Source organism: Argiope bruennichi, chromosome 6 (assembly GCF_947563725.1).
Source record: "Argiope bruennichi chromosome 6, qqArgBrue1.1, whole genome shotgun sequence".
NCBI lineage: Eukaryota > Metazoa > Arthropoda > Arachnida > Araneae > Araneidae > Argiope > Argiope bruennichi.
In genome coordinates this window covers 17,491,284-17,514,441 of record NC_079156.1, presented here as the reverse complement: position 1 = coordinate 17,514,441, position 23,158 = coordinate 17,491,284, and the positions used below count along the sequence as shown (strand labels likewise).

At 31.3% G+C, this 23,158-nt stretch overlaps 1 protein-coding gene across 1 annotated transcript; it reads left to right on the top strand.

Moving 5' to 3' along the window:
* The first annotated feature begins 20,487 nt into the window (after positions 1-20,487).
* Positions 20,488-22,541, top strand: LOC129972033 (FAD synthase-like). The gene has a single exon (XM_056086014.1). The coding sequence runs from the start codon at positions 20,764-20,766 to the stop codon at positions 22,288-22,290; it is 1,527 nt and encodes a 508-aa protein (XP_055941989.1). The 5' UTR covers positions 20,488-20,763; the 3' UTR covers positions 22,291-22,541.
* The last annotated feature ends 617 nt before the right edge of the window (positions 22,542-23,158 follow it).

The window sequence follows — 23,158 nt, the reverse complement described above, 5'->3', positions numbered from 1 at the left end:
AACATTGAAAATGGTTTGAACTTAAGGGCAGCAAAATAATCTATTATTGGAAATCAAGCAAAAAAAAAATTTACAAATTCGCATGTCTATTAAATTGGACTATAAAAAAGATTTTTTTTTAAATTTATAAAAGGTGTAAAGTCAATATTTTACGATAAAATTTTCGGAATCTATCGTGAGAAAACGCCAAACTTCAATTTAATTTTTAATTAAATAAAATTCTAATTGAAACTTCAAAAAATTTTAGAGGCGCACATTCCGAACCTTAAAAGTATAAATGTGCCAAATTTAGTAGCTATAGGGAAAACAGTGTGGCCTGTGGAGTACCAACACATTCATCGTTATTAATAGCAATTGCCATTATCAAAAAAAAATGTTGAACATGAACAGCATATCAACATGCATTAGAATTAAACAGAATGTCAGCTTAACACCTTGAAGGTCCTGGGAATCACTGGTGATCGGCAGGCCCAAACAATTTATGCAGTAAGAAATTCAGCGAGGCAGTCAATGTATTAATCACGTCTAAAAAATCTTTTTCATTCACTCATAATAGTAAGTTTTTAAAACTATTTTTAATTATTCTCCTCCTCCTTGCAGGATACGTTTACGAAGAGTACGGATTTAGTGTTGTCTTAGTTCCAAGTCTCTTAGGTGTATTTTCTTTTCTTTTTTTATGGGGGGGGGGGAGGGGCTATGTGCTGAATTACTATGTCAGGTATTAATGAATAATGTGGCAACGATGATTGGCAATACTATAGTGGGAGCATAAATCCATTTTCATACTTAATTCATTCATCATATCTTTATTTCATGATGAAGTCCCTTGCATGTCTTTGCGAATCCCAGTTTGCAAGCTTTGTAAAGGAGCTTTTCATAATTTTTTAGCTACAGTATCATTTCTATCATAGGAATTTATTTTCTCAAGAGCATGGTGGATCAAAATGATGACCCTGAATTACAGTACTCTGTGTTTATTACAGATACATGTTTTAAGAAATAAACGCTTAATGTGTTGAAGTTTTCAGTGTATTTCAGTTCATTTCATCAGTTGAACTCAACAGCAGAGTGGGTCAAAATAGTGGTCCTGATATACTTCGCACCACATTTATTACAGATGTTTGAGGAAGTAATTAATGAATTCCAAGTTCTCATCACAAATGTTTAACAAGTAACTCGTCATGCATCAAGTTTACAATGCAACTCTTGCCAAATCTTCTGTAGCATGCTTCTGCCGATGCTGAAATCAAAAGTTAGGATCGACAATAATTATTAATTTGTAAGTTTCCATCTGAAACCTGAATAAATTGCATTTTGCATTATGAATATAATCTCAAAACAGCAAAGTCTCATCAAAACTGTCTTCGCATACCCTCAAATAAAGATGTTATTTCCCACCCCTCTTAGAAATTTTAGGTATATGGTTAGGCGAAGAACGCCTTGAATTGCACGGACATACAATTATTCCGAAATATTAACCTTTAGCGTGAATTAGCATTTTTACTGAATTACTTTACTGCATTGCTATTTTACTTGGCGATTTTTTTTTGTTATTAATCATTGCCATGCGGTTAATAGCATCCGAAAATTCAATTTGTGTTTTATACTCGTTTTTCCCAACTGATTGCAACCAAAATTTCACAGATAACTACATTTGTAATCACAAAATGATATACCAAATTTGAAGTACTTAAGCCATTCCGTTTTTGAGTTATCACATTTATATGCTTCTGAAAAGACAGACCGACAGATGGTCAACCTAAAACTTGGAAAGAATCTACACTATAAATGCTAGATATGTATACTGAATTTCATCTATCTAGATCTCTTCCTTTTGCAGTTATCGTGTCAACTTATATGTGAACAGCCGGACAGATAAACTTCCTCCGAATAGACTTTGCTTAAAAGTTGATCAGTAAATTAGGTTTACTATAAATTTTGTGTTAAGACCACATACCAAATTTTCTCTTTAGCTCAAATGTTTTTGAATTATCTTTGCCACGGACAGACAGACATAATGCCAAGGATGTGGGAGATTTGATTTTAACACATCATGGGAGACCACATTTCAGATCAGGGAGATCTGAAGTGTGGATTTACATCAAAAACTGAAGTTGGAATTTTTAGATCATTACCAAAATTTTTCTATACATCGTATAAAAGAAAGTAAAAACTTGAGAAAAATCACAGCAACTAACTGTTCCATAATTGAAATCAAGGAATTTAGATTGATTTATCCTACGTACTCAAAAGCAGTTAATAAAGCAATATTAATGAGCTTTTAATAGAAAATAAACGAACCGAAATAAGGCTGTTTGGCAAACTTTAATGAAATGCTTTATACCTAAACGGTTTCCTGAACTATTTTTATTGGTGTCATGCTTTCGGTATTCGCAAATGCATGCAAGTCAAGAGACTCTACCTCAAGTTTGAACCCACAATTTAAAAAGTCAATTTATAACACAAATATTGTTTTTGTAGTAATTTATAGTTTTAACTTATGCCTATTTTATTTATGCCTATTTTTTAAATAACTATGGTATTTTCTGAGAGACAGATATATGCTGACGAGATATGCGTTTTATATTTCTGGGGTCAAGCCAGATACGGGTTGTTATTTTATTTTTATTTCTAAGTGGATGTATTATTTACTACTTTTGTCCGTTTATTAAAATGTTCTCTTGAGATTTCTTTCTAAAGGTGCGTTCACACGAGGTCAATTATTGTGCTCAATCGTTTTTTCTCCTTCTGTTGTTCCGATATTGTCCTAATAAGATAGCGTAATACCGTCGTGATCACGTGGGGTTAGTCATGACCTTCTATTGCAATGATTGACCTTATATGGATGCTGCCGAATAATTCCAAAAAAAGTGAGGTTTTTATCCATTCGAGTCAAAAACTTCCCTCGTCAAAGTTTGCATAGAAATTTCCACTATTAGCAGGATCTATAGCAGATTACTATCAATATTAGCTATCCAGGATGTTTATCGACATTCTGAATCCCAGTCAATATTGTGAATATGTTGTAACAATGATGTTGGGCATTTTGTGCAGCTGTTTCCAGTTTAAAGATTAAAATAAATGATAAAAAGATAGTCTATTCAGAACAATCTCATTTATATTGGATTCTTTCTTATTCTGAACGAGAACTTTACAAGAAAAAGGCTTCCGGAATTAACCCTTCATATACTAATATATGGAATTAAGATGCAAGGTTGTATAATCACAAATTGGATATTCCGACCCATCCTGAGGCATTCAGATAAATCTGAATGACTGGACCGGCCGCGACAGCATAGGTGGCAACTGAAGTAATGTCCTAAAAGCCATAACCGGTCACGGTACCACCCCTCCCGTGGGGGGTACATCTCCTCAACGGTAGGAGATATAACCGTCCCCATACTATTTCTGTATCGACATGGGTGACTAGGACCAACCACTAAACTGGAAGCTCTCATCCTCACATCTGAGGAGCCTCCCCCCCACACACACACACGGCGGGAGTGCGACGCTGTGTAAGGAAAATTAGGAATTTTATGGCATTGATTGAAATCAACGAAGGTTATCTTTTAATTAATATAAAATTTAAGTGTCATCTGCCAACAAAATATTTCAAGAGTAAAATATTTAAATGCTCTGAAACTCTGGTCAATAGTCATGATGCGATTACAATTGCTCATGGAGTCCACAAATGCAGTATGAATATCAGTTATTACATTGAAATATTCTCTACACTGCTATTGTTGTAATATTGAGTTTTGAACCGATAGCTTTCGTACACTAGCATTAGAGTTAAAAAAATGTATTTTCTATATTCTGGCCTATTATTACCTCGTCCGATCCGGGAAAGAAAACATCCTACCGTTTGCAATCATCGAACCGTTCTATAAATATAATTCCTAAAATGATTCGAGAATTTACAATTATTCGCAGCATAAGTCATCAACATTTCAAAACGGTCCTCATTACAGGAATGTGATTCTTTTGCAGATCCGCGGTTCTCAACTTATTTTCCTTGCAGTTTTCAACTTTTTAAGAAATCCGCCGTTCAATTGTATAAAAAAGAATATCTTAATGATAATGAACAGAAATTTTTGAAAAACATGAATTCAGTAGCAAAAACAACAGAAGGTTTTGGCAAACAAATAAATGTTTGTGGCAATCAAGTCCAGTGAAAAAAACTAGTGTCAAAGAAAGTTGCAAAGCAAATATCTGGAAAAGCTGCAGAAAAAGCAAAGAAATATTTATCTTTAAAATTAACAGGTTTAGTTTAGTTTAATATTAACGTCCCGTTTTAAATCAACACTAGGGCTATTTTGGGACGGACTTCGTAATTTTGAACCGCGGTCAGATGACGAGGACGACACCTGAGCTGGCACTCCCCTCTTCCCACCACACCACACCAACGGGAGGACTTAAAATCAACGGGAGTGATCTCCCCAAAACTTTATCACATACTCTGTAATAAATTTGTCATACTACAGACAATGACCATTTACATGGCAATGGCGGACAATTGTTACGAAATATTAACCTTTGGCGCGAATTTAGCATTTTTACTAAATCTACAGTGTGATCCTTAGCGACTTATTTGGCGATTAATCCCTGACATAAGTTAATAGTATCCCAAAATCGAATCCATTTTAGACACGTTTTTCTCAACAGACTAAAGCAAAACTTGGACATAAAACTGCCCTTGTAATAACAAAATTCCATTCGAAATTTGGTATATTTAAGTCATTACGTTTCTGAATTATCGCGTTTACATATTTCTGAAAGTATAGTCCAATAGACGGTAAACAATTTTTTTTCGATTTGTTTGAAATTTTGATATGAAATGACACTAAATATTTTAAATCTATGAACCGCATTTTATTTATCTAGCTCTCTCCGTTTTGTAGTTATCGTGTTAGGTTATATTCGAATGGCCGGACAGACGGACTTTCTCTAAACAGATTTTACTAAAAATTTTAGAGAAATCTGAAAATTTGGTGTAAAGACCATATATCAAATTTCAACCATCTGGCTCAAAGCATTTTTGAGGTATCTTTGTCATTGACAGACAGATAGATGGTCATTTTCCAAAAATATGTTTTTCTAACTCAGAAAGGTCTAAAACGTGGAGATTAATCAAAATCCCGAACTGGAATTTTTTAATGATTTTGACGAAGATCAAAAATGTCTCCTACATCTGAATTTTCTGCACAAAATGAAGCTGCTTATTCTATCAGCTTGACTGATGCTCGAAAGCGAACTATGAAGCACCAATTGAGTCATCCAAGCAAAGGTCTGTAAAAAAAAAGCCAGTAATGAGTCCGAGATATAACCACAAAGGTCCCTTGACCATTAAAGAAATGTTTGCTAAAATATACTAAAGGCGTATATTTATAATAAAGTACTGGCTTTCTCTTCTTATTTGTTGTCCTATACACATTTAAATTTGTCCTGGGTAATATGTTCCTTAAAGTGTCTTCAAAAATTCATCTACTATTGATCTCTAAATTTCTAAATATTTTAAAATACATTAAAGGTCAACTGGCTGTAGTTTTTATAAATTTTTTTTATACATTAACTATTTAATTCACACTCTTGCATATTTTACCTTCCCAGTGTTTTTGCCTTCCTTTATGGATTTCTTCCTTTTTGCCTGTTGGTCAATCTCATCTTTATCATTACTGAAGAAGTCATTACTGAATTCATTCAGTAATGACTTCATTTTGAAGTCATTACTAAAGAGTCAAAATCTCATCTTTGTCATTACTGAAGCTATGCTTATATTCATAAGAATAGCTTAACATCAAGAACACAATGCGAGCAAAAAATTTTATTTTTTGAATCGGTGTTGCACTACTTCTCTGCGATGTCTTAAATGTTCAATTTTTCACATTTTTCTTCCCTTCTTTATTGAAACTAAAATTACGCAGACCAATCAAAGTACACAACAATATAAATGTGTAACAAATTTTTTATAAACCATGATAATTAGAATATCATACACAAATATTACAACACTACTACACAAATATTTGGATAAGACAATTTTTCTGCATTGAAGAAATATTAATTGCTGAAATAAATGTCTTCATTAAAATTTTTGAAAAAGAAATTTAAAACAGTAACCTAAAAATCCTTCTAGATTTGGAAACAAACATATAGCAACAAATCTGAAAACGCCTGAAACTTTGTGAAAGCACAAATGAATCTTAGAGAAGCATTTTACACAATAACATTTTTACATAATGAGAGATGAAAATTAAAAAATACTTTTCATTGTTGACATCTTCAGTGTCTTCATATAAAATCCTACCTTGTTTAATGAAATTTTGTAATCGGAATCATAATCTAGAATTTGGAATCTGATCATAGCTCATCGTATTTTGCTCACATGATCATATTCATTTCAGATCATATTCGTGCAAAACTAGGACTTGGTCCTACTGTGTTTTGAATAGGAAGAAGCAGAGAGTCGAAGTTTTTTATTTCTGCAACTAAATAAGAAAAGGTGAACATATATTGTCTTTAGAATCATAAAATTTGGAATGCGGTCGTCGCTCAACATATTTTACTGACATGCCCAAGATACGATGAATTGCGAGATCATATTTGTGCAAAACTAGGATCTGTCCCACTGTCTTTTTATTTGAATGAAATGAGTTGAAGTTTGCAGCCAAACAGAAAAAAAGGGTTATATTTTGACTTTAGAATAATAGAATTTGGTATCTGATCATTAGTTTAGTTTAGTTATATTAACGTCCCGTTTTAAAGCAACACTAGGACTATTTTGGGACGGACCTCGTAATTTTTAACCGCGGTCAGATGACGCGGTATCTGGTCATAACTTATCATATTTTGCTCACATGCTGAGGATAATAAGAAATTTGAGATTATATTTTTGCAAAATTAGGATTTGTCTCACTGTCTTTTGAATAGAAAGGGTCAAAGTAGCCTGTTCCTTGGTAACAGGGTGTCAGGTGTAAATATAGATGTGGGTGAAATCGGTCAGGAATTAATCACACTGTCATCAATGATCCGATACCTACCTTTAAGAAACTTTCAAGCCTGAACGTGGCGCTGCTGGGTGATAGAACACACTACAGCCAGTCACGTAAACGTCTCTCGATGCTGTGCAATTCCACAGTGGCGGAGTGGTCGACTACACGTTCTGTTTGTCCTTTGAATGGATCTGAAATCACTCCTTCGGAGAAAGCATAAAATAATTAAAAAATTTTTATAAAATACTAGATTTATAATTAATTCAGATGTTATAATTGAACTCTAACGTATCAACTTTAAAATCTCTTTAAATACAAACAAAACCACTAGGTGACAAGAAAAAGATGTCTAAAAACACACAACCTAACCTAGTAACCCTCAAATGACTAGATTATGTTTTCTTTCTATTAAGCAGCGTTCACACGAGGTAAACTATTGCGCGCAATGGAAGGAAACGCCTATCTCAGGAGCATCATGGGACCGCAACGGGACAATGGCAAATGGTTGTCTCATCGGGACAACTATTTACCATTGCACCATTGCGGTCATGTGATCTTCCTGAAGTAGGAGTGACCTAGCATTGCGTGCAATAATTGGCCTCGTGTGAACCCTGCTTTAGAACGTTGGTAGAAGCATTTCAAAGATGGATCGAACAAAAAATCGATATGTCGATCAGAAAAGATGTAACTACCCCGAGGGGCATGATATTACTTACGAAATCTCTGTGCGTAATTTGCTTGTTTTAAAGTCTTGGCCTTTTCAAAAAATTTACAGGACGGAATGTCAATACTTCCCAACTACTTGGGATTTGAAGGTGGAATTTCTTGAAGTCAGGGAAGATGCTACTGCTTCCTTGTTTATTTATTTAAGAAGGGTCGATTCCGAAAATATTGACTTGGAGGCATGCATATGGGTGCAAATTTGCAGTGCCAACGAATTTCTCATCTTCCCTAAACATACTCTTGAAAGACAGCGAATGTTGCCTGGCGATGAATTGCAAGAAACTTTTGAAATTTCGGCGTTTCCAACTAGGAAAGTAGCAGTCAATAGAAGTTTAGTTGTTCATATTTCCCTCATGATATGTTTCTGTCATTATGACACAGACTCGAGTGCTTCTTCCATGAGTATTTCAGATACAGATTAGAGCACCTATTTCAATTTGATACTGGTAAGTATATTCAGTAAGATCGGGTAGTTGTGGCATATACGAAATGATTTTCTTAAAGACATAATATGACTTGTTCTTCCCCTGCATGCTACCAACTGCAGATCTTTTATGTTCAATCATCTACAAGTTTTCATATCATTGTTGCAGATTAAAGAAATTTATCTGCAACATTTTATTTTATAATTAGTTAAAGAAAATGTTAAGTAATTTGCCTTAAGAAATTTCGACATATTTGTAATAAAAGAAAGATGCTACGATAAAGAAAATGCTATTTGTATTGCTTTTTTCTTCATTTTGTGGAAGCGATTTAAATGGGGAAAAAAGCAATTTTTTACTTGATCAGTACAAATGCAATTGAACGTTCTTTTTTTATTTATTTTTTTAACTCGCTTTGTAACTTGTCATTTGTTTGTCATTATTCTTAACTTATTAAAAGATTTGTTAACTTTTACATAAGGAAATGTTATTGTGAGAGATGTTTGAAATTTACTTTTTCTTAACATAGTAAAATTCTAAAATGTTCATATTTAAAAATGCACATCATTTGAGTTTGAAACTTTTATGGAATTTTTATAAAAACAATATATTTGATATCATATGAAATAATTTCATCTGTTCAAAAATTTACTGATGATGATGTATATAAATATATAAACATAATTTAAAATGCAAAATAATTTTAATCAGTAGGAGTTGGTCTTCTTGGCGGGCATTCGCCTGTAATCGCCCTCATGACAAAGCTGTGCATTGTTAATAAGAGAAATTTTATATATCTTCAGTTAATTGCTCCCATTTGAAACTCTATCTTTGCAACAATGCTGCTTTCATTTTAATCGCCTTTTGTAAATAATTGTTATTTTACATCAAAGATACATATTTTATCCAGAATTCTGAATTAATCGAATATAAATATTTTGTAACAGTCGCCTGTTTCTGTAATACTTTTTTACCAGATAACCAAGTCATTTGATCATAAAATTATTTATATTTCATCTATTTATCTTTAATAATTTTTAATGCGTATCATATTTGCTCAAAGAGGAAATTCTATTAATAACCTTTTTCTTTGTTTACTACTATTATTTGTTCTTTTGGTGTTATAGACAGTAAAAACATATTTGTGTGTCTCAAAGTGTCGTTATGCAAAAGTTCTAATGCATTAAATGAGAAAAAAAAAATTACTCCACTGATTATTTCACTGAAAAGTCAGATCATATTCACACGTGGATTTACAGAGTTTTATTTTATAAAAAAAAATACCAGAAAGCTCGGTGAGAATTTTAATTCTTGCCATATACTCCAATAATATACGAAAAATATGTGAACCATTCAATCAAGTGATTTATTCTCTACTAATAAACGAGTATTTTATGATGAGTTTTAAAGAATGAATGACAAATAGAGTTGCATTTGTTTAATAATTATTTCTTGTATCAAATATTATGAAAATTATTATCTATCTATCTTATGGTATATTATATTATCTATCTATATATATCTATCAAATATTATCTATCCTAATGGTAAAGATTTTTATTAAATGAAACATTTTTTCTATTGTGCCGTGTGTATTATTTTTGTTGAGATGTAAATTTTCTCCTCATTTCATTATCATTCATATTTCTAAGTAATTTAAAATTCAAAAATCAATTGAAAATACTTCAATATCTCGATTGTCCTCATATTATTAAAGAAATTAGAATACAATTAAATATCCATAAGTGGTATATATCATCTAATTAGGAAGTAAATATCCAATGCAAGAAAGTAAATCGATGCTTAACTTTTAACCTATAGTGAGTATGAATTATAATAGAAAAGAAACTAGATTTTTAAATTAAAGTGTTAAAAATCAAATACGACCGTCTTTAGAACTAGAGGGAACCAATTCGAAACAAGTTTGTATGGTTCTGATATTTTAATAAGCAAACAGTGTGAAACATTAATAAACAAATTAATAGCATTTTTTGTTAAAATTTTAATAAATTTTCCAAAAATTGAACGATAACATTCTGGTGAGAAACAATTTATTACTTTTTTAATGATTATCATAGATCAGTCAAGTACTCATTTGAAATATTGATGATGAATGGAAAGCAAAAAATTATTCGGAAATAATTTTTTTTTAATTGATGGGAGGAGGGGGTTTGACTACAAGCAAAACAAAATATATTCGAATTGCAAACATTATTTTGAAATGAAATTCAAGGAACCACAAAAAAAAAAAAAGAAAAAAAAAATAGACTGAATTACTGACAAATTCGAAGTATCCTAATTCTATAAATATGAAATGACAAACTCAAAGTAAGTTTGGTACAGAAATCATCGAGTAAACTGCAGCAATCTTTCCCGGCACCATGATAGTTTCTGCACTAATTTCTGAAGCAAGAATGAAGAGAGTTTCAAAGAGTGGGGAGAATTAAGAAGAAGAAAAAAAAAGGGAGGAAACAAATTTAAAAAAGAAGGGTAGAAGATTTTCATTGCCCCATCATCTTATTAGTACAGATTTAATACAGTTTATTGACTCCGGTTGGACATTTTAACTTCATCTCTTGGTGATTTCTAAGGCTTTTGGTAGCTATAATGAATCCGGGGAGTAGATACGTTTCTGCCAAGTAGTAAGCTCAACAGGCCGGGATAGCCTGGTTGGTAGAGCGTCGGATTCGCGTACCTTAGGTTGCGAGTTCGAACACCGCCGGCCGACGATTCCCCGCGTGCTTGGTGGCTGACGCGCGTTAAATCTGTCGTGGTCACAAAGTCCTCCATGTCGAGAGTAATACCACTGGGGGTACTGGATCAGGGGTAATCGTTCTCTGATTCAGGTCTAAATTACGATCTGTGTTTGAATGAATGAAATGCGTGAATGAAGTCCGCCCCGTAAAAAGGGTTGTGACGTGTGTGTAGCTAAGTCGTTCACTTGGCCCTAGATGGCGCTACTATAGAAACAAGAGGCACTCCCCCCCCCCTAGGCTTAAATCCGCTGTCTTCGAACAGCGGGCTTGCCTATGGCAAGTGCCATAAGAAACAACAACAACAGTAAGCTCAACAAAATCAAATAAACTAGAAATTTTAAGTTAAGAGAAAAAGTTTAATTTTCAAATTTTTCATTGAAAATCTAAGCAGTAAAAAAAATTGCTGAGAGATCATTGCTACTTATGTAAGATTACAAGAATGAAAATTAAAATCTGTGTTGAATAAGAAATTGATTGATCAGTGAGATAGTCTGGGGGGGATGGGAAGGTGACAAATCAATCGTACCACTGAAGTTGCATTGATAAAGTGTAGAAACTAGTTTTTAGGAATAGTTTAAGAGGATAGCTAGGAATCTAACGGAGGGGAGGAATTTTTATTTATAAAGGACTAATCGAAGAGGTTTTCTATTTTCTAAAACAGAGCCAACATATATTGGGGAATTTTCTTTAATTACTAGCTGACCCGACAAACGTTGTTATGCCTTATAAATTATTTCTATTGAATATTTTGGTTGTTAAACGAATGCATTGTAAGTGTGTGGTGATGGGATATATGACAGAAAGAGGAATGGAGCACTGTGGACGATATACATTGTTATCTCTTAACATTGTTTGATCTCTTAAAAGTGAAATAAGTAATATATTTTTTGTGCTAAAGTATAAAAATTAAATAAAGAAAATCAATATTCATTTCGGAGCAATTACGATACGTTCGATATTTTTTCTCAGTCCGTCTTTAGCCAACACAAATAAGCTCGATAATTTGCCCACGCGAGAACGTGCCACGTGTGAAAAACATGGTGTGCCCAAATCAAAGCCTCAAACAGACATCGTTTGGCCTTGCGACTTATTGATTGTCACTTCGAATGCGAATCTAATAGGAAATTGAACGCGTTTGAATTCGATTGGCACGTCTGTGAGAATCATTAGAATTCGTGACAGCAAAACCTTTTCGGCTCGGAATTTACCATTCAAAATGGTGGCTTCGATAACGTTTTTCATCAGTTTTTTAATGACCAATCGCGTGTCATTGCACAGCCATAGTGGGTTCAAATTCCTAAGTAAAATAACCGGAGATCCAACTTTCAATCGTATAAGGTGTGGTGACATGCCTGGCAAATCCAGTGAGTTCAAAAATTATGGTGGATAATTTACAGCTTCGTTAGCATCGCAAACTGTATCGATAAATTTGTATGATGCCAAGTTGCCTGGCAACGACTGCTGTATCTTGAAGTTTAAATCGTCGACGTCCACATTTTTTGTTGCCAAAATGGCTCTTTCTGCCAGTCACGCAGGATTTACGTGCGTACATCGGGAAATATGCGGTCAATGAGAGCATTTTGCGAATCAACGATAGTGCAGAAATTAGTGGACAATCTCATGCATCCAGTATTTTATTAGGCAGCAACTTTTCCATCGCCGATATCTAACAATTGGTCCGAGAATGTATCAGCAGATGGATCTTGTAGCATTTGGAAGCGCGTGTTTATTTTTAGCTGGACATTTTCAACATTAGCCACAGTGGCGATGATTTTATGCAAGCGTTGATCTCCTCAGCGTACGGTGAATGTGGATAGGAACACCCTAATTACCTAGCGTTATGAAATATACTTTACGACCTATTCTCTTACCTACCAAATACACATAAAAAACGGTCGAGCCGTTTCGGAGCAGTACGAACACAAACACCGTGACATGATATTTTTATATATTAGATAGGTAAAATCTGCCCAAAAGGAAGATGCTGTGTTTGGCCACAACAGAACAATAAGGAAAGAACCAATCAGATTGCTTAACTTCAAAGAAGATCCCATGAAGGAAAAGCAGTTTTGTTGAAGGTCCATAATAGAATAGGATAGAATTTTGGGAGAAAGATGTGAAGATCAATCAGTGAAAGTTGAGCAAGTGAGCGTGACTTCTGAGAGGAGAAGATAATCTACGGATTGATGAAAGCTCCTTCATAGAAAATAAAACAGATACCCGAGAAAATTATCTTAATACAGCTGATCTGATATTTAAAGAATCCATCAAAGCGGAGAGTTTTTCTGTTGGGTCACTAACTGCTTTTAGCTATGTATAAGCTTGGAGATATCTTTGATGTTGACAAAGAGTTACTTGATTTCGCCTAAAGAGTGATAATACTTTTTTGATGACGCTGATGTTTTCCACTTTGGCTGGTTCTTAAATCGGTTTGAACAGTGTGACTTTAATCTTGAATGAAAGAGGCTGAAAATCGTTGTGGATCTTGAATCAAATTGTAAACGTTGTTTTTAAATAGTAAAGCAAAGCTTTTTTCCCGGTAAAATTTTTCTATCAGTATTGAGATTACTTTCGGGAATTTGCAATAACCAAAATATTGACAATACTTTTTTTGGGTTGCTTCAAATTGCTAACGCCATCAACTTAGCAGACTTACTGTCTGTCCACGAGAAGAACATTGCTAGACAATCGTCTATGTTTACGGCGGGCGTTATAGAAACAGGTTACTGGAGGAAGAGTTCATTTCGCAGAGGTAGAAATTCATTCAAGTTTCTTGCGTCGGCACGTTTAGCGCCAAATTGGCGATATTTGGTATTATTAGATTTAATTCTTGAAAACAAATTTAAAAAATAATTCACTGAGCTGAAAATTATTTGCATACTCGGAATATTGAAAATATCTGATATTCCTGTTATATGTATGCAGAGAACAAAACAAATCAAATAGAAAACCTGAATAATTATTTGTATGTCTAACGATTGCACAAGAAGAAAAAAAATAATTAAGCAAAAACATAATGAATCGTAATTATTTCATAATTTTTACAAAAGGTTGCTTTTATTCTGTTATAAAGTAAAATGTTCATTGTTAAATATGCTTGAAACCTTTCCAAATTTATATTTATTTATTTTTCTGATGTATATACTATTTCCCGAAACACAAAATTAATGATTGCCATACTATCAATTTTCAGATTTTTAAAAATCAAACTTTGATTTGTAACTTATTTTCAATATGCACAATCTTTTTACAGCATAATTAATTTCGCAAAGTTTATATGTAAAAGTATTCTGAATTTGAAGATAATTATCAAGTGTTCATTCATGCACGTGCCAGATGTCCCGGACTTAAAGGAACCCAACTAAATAAGTCCAACATCGCTTTACATTATTCTACGAAAAACGAGGTAAAAGTTTGTTTTTGTATTCCAGATTACCATTAATTTATTTCCCCCGTCTTGAAAAAGAAATACAATTATTTCAAAGAAAAAATTTTCTCACGAACTGTTAATTCAAATAATAGAGTGATAAATGAGCTTTTCCTTCCAATGTATATAGTAGTCATGAGCTCGAGCAATCAAGGATCCAAATTCTTACATTCTTCACTCCCAATGTTCTTCACATTTCTATTCAAAGCCCATCAATGCCGTTTGAGAATACTTATCTGCTACCGTTTTATTATCACAATCAGTGCACCTGAGTAGAAAGGAATCTCGTTCAATATTTTAATCCTTCTAACTCATATTAACGTGCATAAATTTGTAGATTCTTGAAATCATAGTTAAGAAGGAAAGCTATTGAAACAACAGGGAGGCGAGAAATCAAGCCTGAATAAATGACTATTTTTCTTTATTTTATTGGGAAAAAAAGTAATGCGCTACCTATAATATAATATTTTCTTCATACGATTATATAGTTGAATAATATTTCGCAATAAAAATTTAATAGAATTGCTTCTTAACAACTGCATATACTCATTCAATGGGGTCAATTCACTGTCACGTGTCAGGTACCAAACAAACCGCTTCTGTTCAATTTTCAACCGTTCTGCGCATGTCGTTATGTCTGCCGATAACGTTGACACTGTGTACATTGTTGTTGACATTGTTTAGTAAATATTAAGCTAGCCGATCAATTATTAAAAACTTCTGATTTTTTTTAAAGATATTATTTTGAATTATTTTCTCCACATTTTCTTAGTTATATAATTTTATTTCTTATATTAAAATTTTAATTACTATTTTCAATGGAATTATTGTTTATGCAAAATTAATTAACATCGCTTTCTAATTCGTTTGGTGCCGCTTTATTCTTTCCTTTCCCATATCCCCCACCCCCTTTTTTTTTGTCCGAAGGATACATTTTGACAAATGACTATGGCAGTGTTTTTGAAAAATTACATATGTTCTTTTTTACATATTATTTAAATAGTATTGAATGTTGAATTTTATGAATATAGTTCCCCCAGTTAGTTCTTTTTAAAAATAATTATTACTCTTAGATAAGTTAATATTTTAAAGCTTACTAATGAAATTATTGTATTTTTTTTCCCTTATGTAATTATTTTTATAAATATTGAGACTTTCATGTTTTCCGTTTGCTTAGAAGAAAGAACATGAAACTCAAATTAGTATATATTGAATAAATTATGTTTACAATTTCAAATTATGAAATATAAAAGGTATGGATACCTTTTTTTAAATCTATGCAACTTATGAATAAATAATTTCATTTTAATTTGTAGAAATCATTAACTGAAAACAAACAAATTCACGCTTTCATAATTTTTATTTATATATTATATATATATACAGTGGCTCAAAAAATTGAGAGTACACCTTACGTTTACTTGATATATGCGACTTTCAATATAAATAACACATTAACGGGAAGTGCAAACTTGTTTTTATTTTTACACATAACAAATGGTTTAATTTAGAGTAAAAACAAAGAAAAATCAACAAAAAATTTCTAAATTGAAAAGTTTCAGAAGTATTTTAAGTAAACATACGCAGAATTTCACCTCAAAAAATTGAGAATACACCAATGAAATTCTTGTAATATTTAGCATAGAAAGAACGTGTCAGTATTTAATTGCATGTTTTTTGGCTCTTATAATGGTCTCTAAACGTCATGGTACCGATTCGACCCATTTTTGGTGGTATCTGAAGATATTTTACCCCATTCTTCTTGCACCACTTGTTTTAAATGGGTTTTGTTTCTAATTTTGTATTTTTGAACCACTTTTTCGAGCATCCCCAACGAATATTCAATGGCATTGATGTCGGGGTACTGTGGTGGTGTGTGTAACTGTTGTTTACAATGGGAAAGACATCATCTTTTGACGTTACGTGCATTCTGTTTGGGGTTGTTGTCCTGCTGGAAAATGGAATTTCCATCTAAACCCAAATTTTTAACACTTTCCTTTATATTGCTGCTACCATATGGTTCATCCAACTTGTTGCAGAAACTTTTCAAATCATAGGCAGAAGTGTAAGTGCTGAAACTGTGCTAAATGCCATTAAACAAGCTGGATATAAAAGTAGCATTGTTAGAGAGAAACCGTTCACCAGCTTGCAAATTCAGAAAAAGCATTTGAAGTTTGCAAAAACTCATCAATTGAAGACCAATAACCTTTGGAAGAAATCTATATTTAGTAATGAAAGAAACCTCAACATTTTTGGCAGTGACAACCATCTTACTGTATGGAGAAAGCCTAATACTGCTTTGTATCCAAAAAATTTACATCCTACAGTTAAACATGTTGGTGACTTCGTGATGATTTGAGGTTACATGGCTTCATTCGGGGCAGGAAATTTAATTTTTATAGATGGAATTATAAATGATACGGTTTACTTGGATATACTTCGCAGAAATCTAAAGGAAAGTGCTAAAAATATGGGTTTAGATGGAAATTTCATTTTCCAGTGAGACAACGACCCCAAACAGAATACACGTAACTTCAAAACATGGTGTCTTTTTCATTATAAATAGCAGTTACACACACCACCACAGTACCCCGACATCAATGCCATTAAATATTCGTGGGCCATACCCCAAAAAGGGGCTCAAAAATACAAAATTAGAAACAAAACCCATTTAAAACAAGTGGTGCAAGAAGAATAGGGTAAAATATCTTCAGATACCACCAAAAATTGGTCGAATCGGTACCATGACGTTTAGAGACCATTATAAGAGCCAAAAGATATGCAATTTAATAGTGACACTTTGTTTCTATGCGTGATATTGCAAAAATTTCATTGGTGTATTCTCAATTTTTTGAGGCAAAATTCTGCATATGTTTATTTAAAATGTTTCTGAAAATTTTCAATTTAGAAATTTTTCGTTGATTTTTCTTTATTTTTACTCTAAATTAAACCATTTGTTATGCGTAAAAATAAAATCAAGTTTGTACTTCCCAGTAATGTGTTATTTATATTGAAAGTCGGATTTATGAAGTAAAAGTAAGGTGTACTCTCAATTTTTTGAGCCACTGTATATATATATATATAGAGAGAGAGAGAGATAAAATATATGTGATAATTATTTGAAAAAATATGATAAATTTTTGTTTTAATGTACTCACTAATACAAAAAACTATTTATCAACATTTATTTTTCTAGACACTTAGAAATAATATAAACACAGCATGACAAGAATGTTAATGTAAATGATGAAATCAATTTTATTCAACAAAAACATCCTAGATACTAAAGAACAGTTTTTTTTATCACTAATAAAAACATAATGTTGAACAGTATACTTTTAAAGCAGGACATTTATGAAATTTTTTTAAATGCTAAAGTTACATTGATAAAAATTATATTGAATGAATAAACAAGAATAAGGTCATGATATATATATATATATATATATATATATATATATATATATATATATATATATATATATATATATATATATATATATACAGAGAGAGAGAGAGAAGTTAAATAGGATATAAAGAGGAGTTGAAAGAAACACTTTTATGCTTTCACAGAATTTTATAATTCAAAATTGATATGTTAAAGAAATAGAAAAAAAAAGTGAAACATGCATGTCGCAATGAAGTTGGGAATAAAAATTATATAATAAATGCTGATATGGAAATTGATTTTCAATGAAAAGACCTTTATTTATTAAAAATGAAATCACTGAGGTGCACAGTGTTATAACAGGATATTATGATAACAATGAATTTCAGTTTAAATACAATAAACTATTGACATTTCATTTTTAATAATAGAAAAGATGTTTGATATAAATTCACTTTGAATCCATCACAAATCTGCAAATGTAATTAGAAAACTAGTAATATTCACTTCCACCTAAGTTTAGCATTATAGCAGTTGTTATTTTTGCAATAGGAGTTTGTTTACTTACATAAATTAAATTTAGATAAGATTTTGTAAAAAAATGCAATGTAATACTCATGTAAACATTTTAAAACCTTCTAAACATATTCAAAATTATCAGAAATTTCATCAAATGTGAATGAAGTAAATTAGAAATGCACTCATGATTTTGTTTGATTGTTTTTGGTGGCAAATCGCTTACCGATTTCTTTTTCTTCTAAGAGTTTTTCTAACAAATTACTGGAACAGCTATATTTAATAAATGGACACACACTGAATGAATTCTTCAAAATGATTGAAGCATATCACCGACTTCGAAGGCTTGAAAAAATCTATACCAAAGGTACCAACCATAGGCAGGATTGCTGAAAGGAAAATAGGAAAACATTTGATCATGACAGTCACTCTTGTGTTTCGCATTAAAGCATCCATCAGCACACCAGTATTTCCTCTTTTAACACGTAATAAGAGGAAAGAAAATGACTCAAAAATTGTAACTCCAAATGTAAACAAAAAAATCCGCTTCATACTCGGCGGAGAACGTTAATGGCAGACTGATCGACGAGAGCGGCGCGGATGAAACTTAAATGCCATGCGCAAGTAGTACATGACATGTGACTTTTACGTCACATGAATTGACCCCATTCCAGAAAGAAAATTAAATCGTTTTAATCTCTAAATATTTTCATATAGGATAATAGAATCACTATTTTTAATTTCAAAGTAACTCTTTTTTTCTTTTAAAACTATAAATACAATTTCTCATAATTATTATTTAACACTAAGAGCAAAAAGTTAAAACGACGTTTTTTTTTTAATTCTCATCTTTATTATTTTGACAATGATTGTGATAGGAGATAACTGAATTAATTATACCTGTAGATTTAAGGAAATTATTCAATAATTTCGATGAAAATAAAATACTGAATTGTAAAATATACTTCTTTAAAAAATAATGAAATTCAAAGTTCCCTGCAAGAACTTTTTTTTAATAAATTTTCAATACACTTTTCAAATAAAAAAAAATTCAAAATCAATAATTAATTCATTTTACTCATACAAACAGCTGAGTATAATTTGCTTTAAAAGTTTAAACTGTTCATTTTTTTATAAATATGATCTGAAATGGATTTCTATATTTTCCAGTTCCATATATCGATCAATTCAAAAGGTGATCTTATTTATGTTAAAAAGTTAAATTCTAGTTTACGACAATTATTTTATTAAATTTCAGTTTATAACATTAAATAAAAGTTTTTGATCCAGAAAAAGCTATAAAAGTATATATTATATATGATATTTTAAACTCTTAATTTCAATTTAATTAATTTCCAAGGTTTTTATCTTAATTTAGCCCATAGTAACGTGCTTGTGATTTTAAAGTCTCTCCTTTCTTAAATTGAAAAGGCATTTTAAAAGATGTCAAAATTTAAGAGACAAAAAAATATTAAATAATGAAATGCAGTTAATATTAACCAAAGAAAAGATTAATAAAATATAAAAGAAGTAAGCTAAGCGAATATAAAGATACGTGCAACTGCGTCTAAAGCGAGAAGACGAATGAGCAACAGGTTTTCTTTTATCACTTCACATTGACGCCAAGAAAAAGAATACCCCCCAGACTTCTATCCGATTCCACCCATTCAAAATGGATAGTCCCTACCGGAACCCGTTTCTATAACGCCCGCCGTAAACATAGACGATTGTCTAGCAGTGTTCTTGTCGTGGACAGACAGTATTCCTCATGTTATGCTTTATTTCATTTGCAGATGTAGCAGAAAATATTTTTAATAACAATACTGGTTGGTATACTCTGTTCTATCAGAGATTACATAGCTCAGGAATTTGTCGGATTCGAAATAAGATTCCAGTGCAAATCGACATATTTTTTATTCAGTAACAACCAGAATATTATATCCCTTGATGACTTTCACTCTAAGCAATTTTAAAATGAAATGATTAGTTAGTATGATGTAAAATTAATTTGAAATAATATAAAATGCAAGTATGGCGAGTTCAAAAATGCGTCATGCCTTCATTTTACCTCTACCATGACTTTTAATTTCACAAATTTGGTAATGCCATTTAAACAAATAAATTGATTTTTAATTATACTTTATCAGTATTAGGAAACGCAATAGTGGTATATAATAGAGAAGAGAAATGAATACAATTATACATTATGATGAAAACAAACTCCATCGATAACAAGCAAACAATCAGAAACTACCAACAGAAATTTGTTTTGTAAACATACACGAGAATGTTGTTTATTTCCGATAGTGATAAAGATTTCTTAAGAAATTTTATCTGACATTGTTCTTATTTTTAAATAACTAAAATAAGTTTTTATAAAATTAGGCTAATGTTATTTTGTCTTCACACTAAGTATATGTTTCCTTAAAGAAAATTTGTTACATGTTTCCGCCTTTATGATAAAGGTAGCGAATTTTGCCTTACTTTCCTCCATACACAGTTTGCAGTAACTTTACTGAATAAAATTTTCAAAAGCAATATGTTATTAAGAAACTTTAGTCGAATTTTATTTTATCGGAGTTATTTGCCACGATCATTTTCAAATCCTTTTTCCTCATTACCATCAGAAGTAACCGCTGGTATTTTAATTATTGGCGATGAAATTTTAAATGGGCATACAAAAGACACAAATAGTTACTTTTTAATAAATAATTTAAATTCCTCTGGTCTCAAAATAAAGAAGATATCAATATTACGAGATGATATAAACGCTATTGCCGAAGAAGTTTCGGAATTATCGAAAAAGTGCACTGTTGTTTTGACCAGCGGTGGTATTGGACCTACCCATGATGATATGACGTATGAGGCAGTGGCAAAAGCATTTGGAGATACTCTTGATATCAACACAGAATTGTTTTCAGTGTTAAAAGAATATTTTGGCCCTAATGCAGACGAAAATCCAGCAGTCATCAAACTTTCTACCATTCCAAAATCAGCAATTTTGAATTATGGTATTGATAAATATGGCAAGAAAGGAAGATACCCATTAGTGTCTGTCAAAAATATATATATGATGCCAGGTGTGCCAATGCTTTTGGAGCGATCTTTCCGGATTTTTAAATCGAGTTTTATGCTTCATAACAAGCCGCTACAAGTGAAAAACATATTTCTTGCCATTGATGAATTCTCTGTTACACCCATTCTTAATGAAGCTGTGAAATTATTTGAAAACCACATTAAATTTGGATCTTATCCTGCTTTCAGCGAAAATTACTACAAAGTGAAGCTTACTCTTGAAAGTGATGATGAGGAATGGATAAACAAAGCATGCTGTTATTTTAAAGAAAAATTGCCACCAGGGAGTATTGTTTCTCTAAAAGAGAACTTATTAGAATCTGCACCAGAAAAATTATTTGCATTTGCAAATAATAATTCTTTTCTTCAATCAGCTATTTTGGTTACAGAAGAAATTTTATCTCAGTATTCACCATCGGAAATATGTATTTGTTTTAATGGTGGTAAAGACTGCACAGCATTGCTTCACTTATTGTACTGTTGTGTTCAAAAAAGAAATCCCGACAACTGGAATAACATAAAAATTTTGTATGTTAAAAGTGGAGAAACATTCAAAGAAGTGGATACTTTCATTGAAAGCACTGTCAAAAACTATAAGCTGAATCTAATAACTATGAATGGAAAACTAAAAGATTCCTTTAAGACATTTTTACAGAATTATCCTAAAGTGAAAGTTGTTTTTTTGGGTTCACGAAGGGGAGATCCAGGAACTGAAAACTTAAAACATTTTTGTCAAACTGATGATGATTGGCCTTCAGTTCTGAGAGTTCTACCAATTTTAAACTGGTCATATTCAGAGGTGTGGCATTTTATAAGAAGTTTACAACTGCCTTATTGCGTTCTATATGATCGTGGCTATACATCTTTAGGGCTCAAATCTGGAACAGTGCAAAATCCCTCCCTTTTAGTAGCTGATATTAGAGGTTTTCGTATTTACAACCCAGCTTATATGCTGAAAGATTCTAAAGATGAAAGAAACAGTAGATTGTAAATTAATTTGTTTTATGAAAATTGTATTAATATTTTTATATATTATATTGAAATTATAGTAGATATTTTTACATATATTAATTCCAAAAGTCAAAATATTATTTAATTTTCACAGCATGTGCTATTTTTGATTAAAAAATAAAATAATATTAATTTTTATTGTTCTGTTATGGTAATTGCATAATTTTAAAAAACTTATGTTTGTAAAGATGAAATTTTCTAATCCTTTATTTACTTGTTTTCTGAAGTGCTACAGATTTCACATTTCATGCATTTGTGTTCTAAGTGATATTATTTTAATTTATCATTTAATTTTGATTTTGTATACAGAGTGTCATCTAATTGTGAATCTGGAAAAAAGAATGATTTCAAGATTATATAATATTTATAATAAAGACTTAATCAATCAAAAATTTCTACTTTTATGTCATAATTTTTTTTATTAATTAAAAAAAGTTGATTATAAATTTTTGTGCTCAGCAGCTTTTTTCTTTCTTGATTTCTTTGGTTTGCTTTTACTTAGTTTCAAATTACAAACAATATTTTCCTTTCAGTAATTAATTCTTCTCGCTTAAATTATCTATTTTTAAAATTGATTTCTCATCAATAGGACATATGAAAAAATTGTCATTGTATAAAACATACCGTAGGCTTTAAATTAATTCTGGTATTTATATTTGTATTAAATATTCTATTCTAGAATTTTCTTAATTATATTTATAGTTTATAAGCAAAATTTTCTTATTAAAAAAAACATATCACAAGATAAACTCAGGACTGTATTTTAAAAGCTAAGCAATATAAGATGTTTATTTATTTATTTTTTTAATGACAGCAGAACAATGGTATATCATATATTTTTCTTGAGA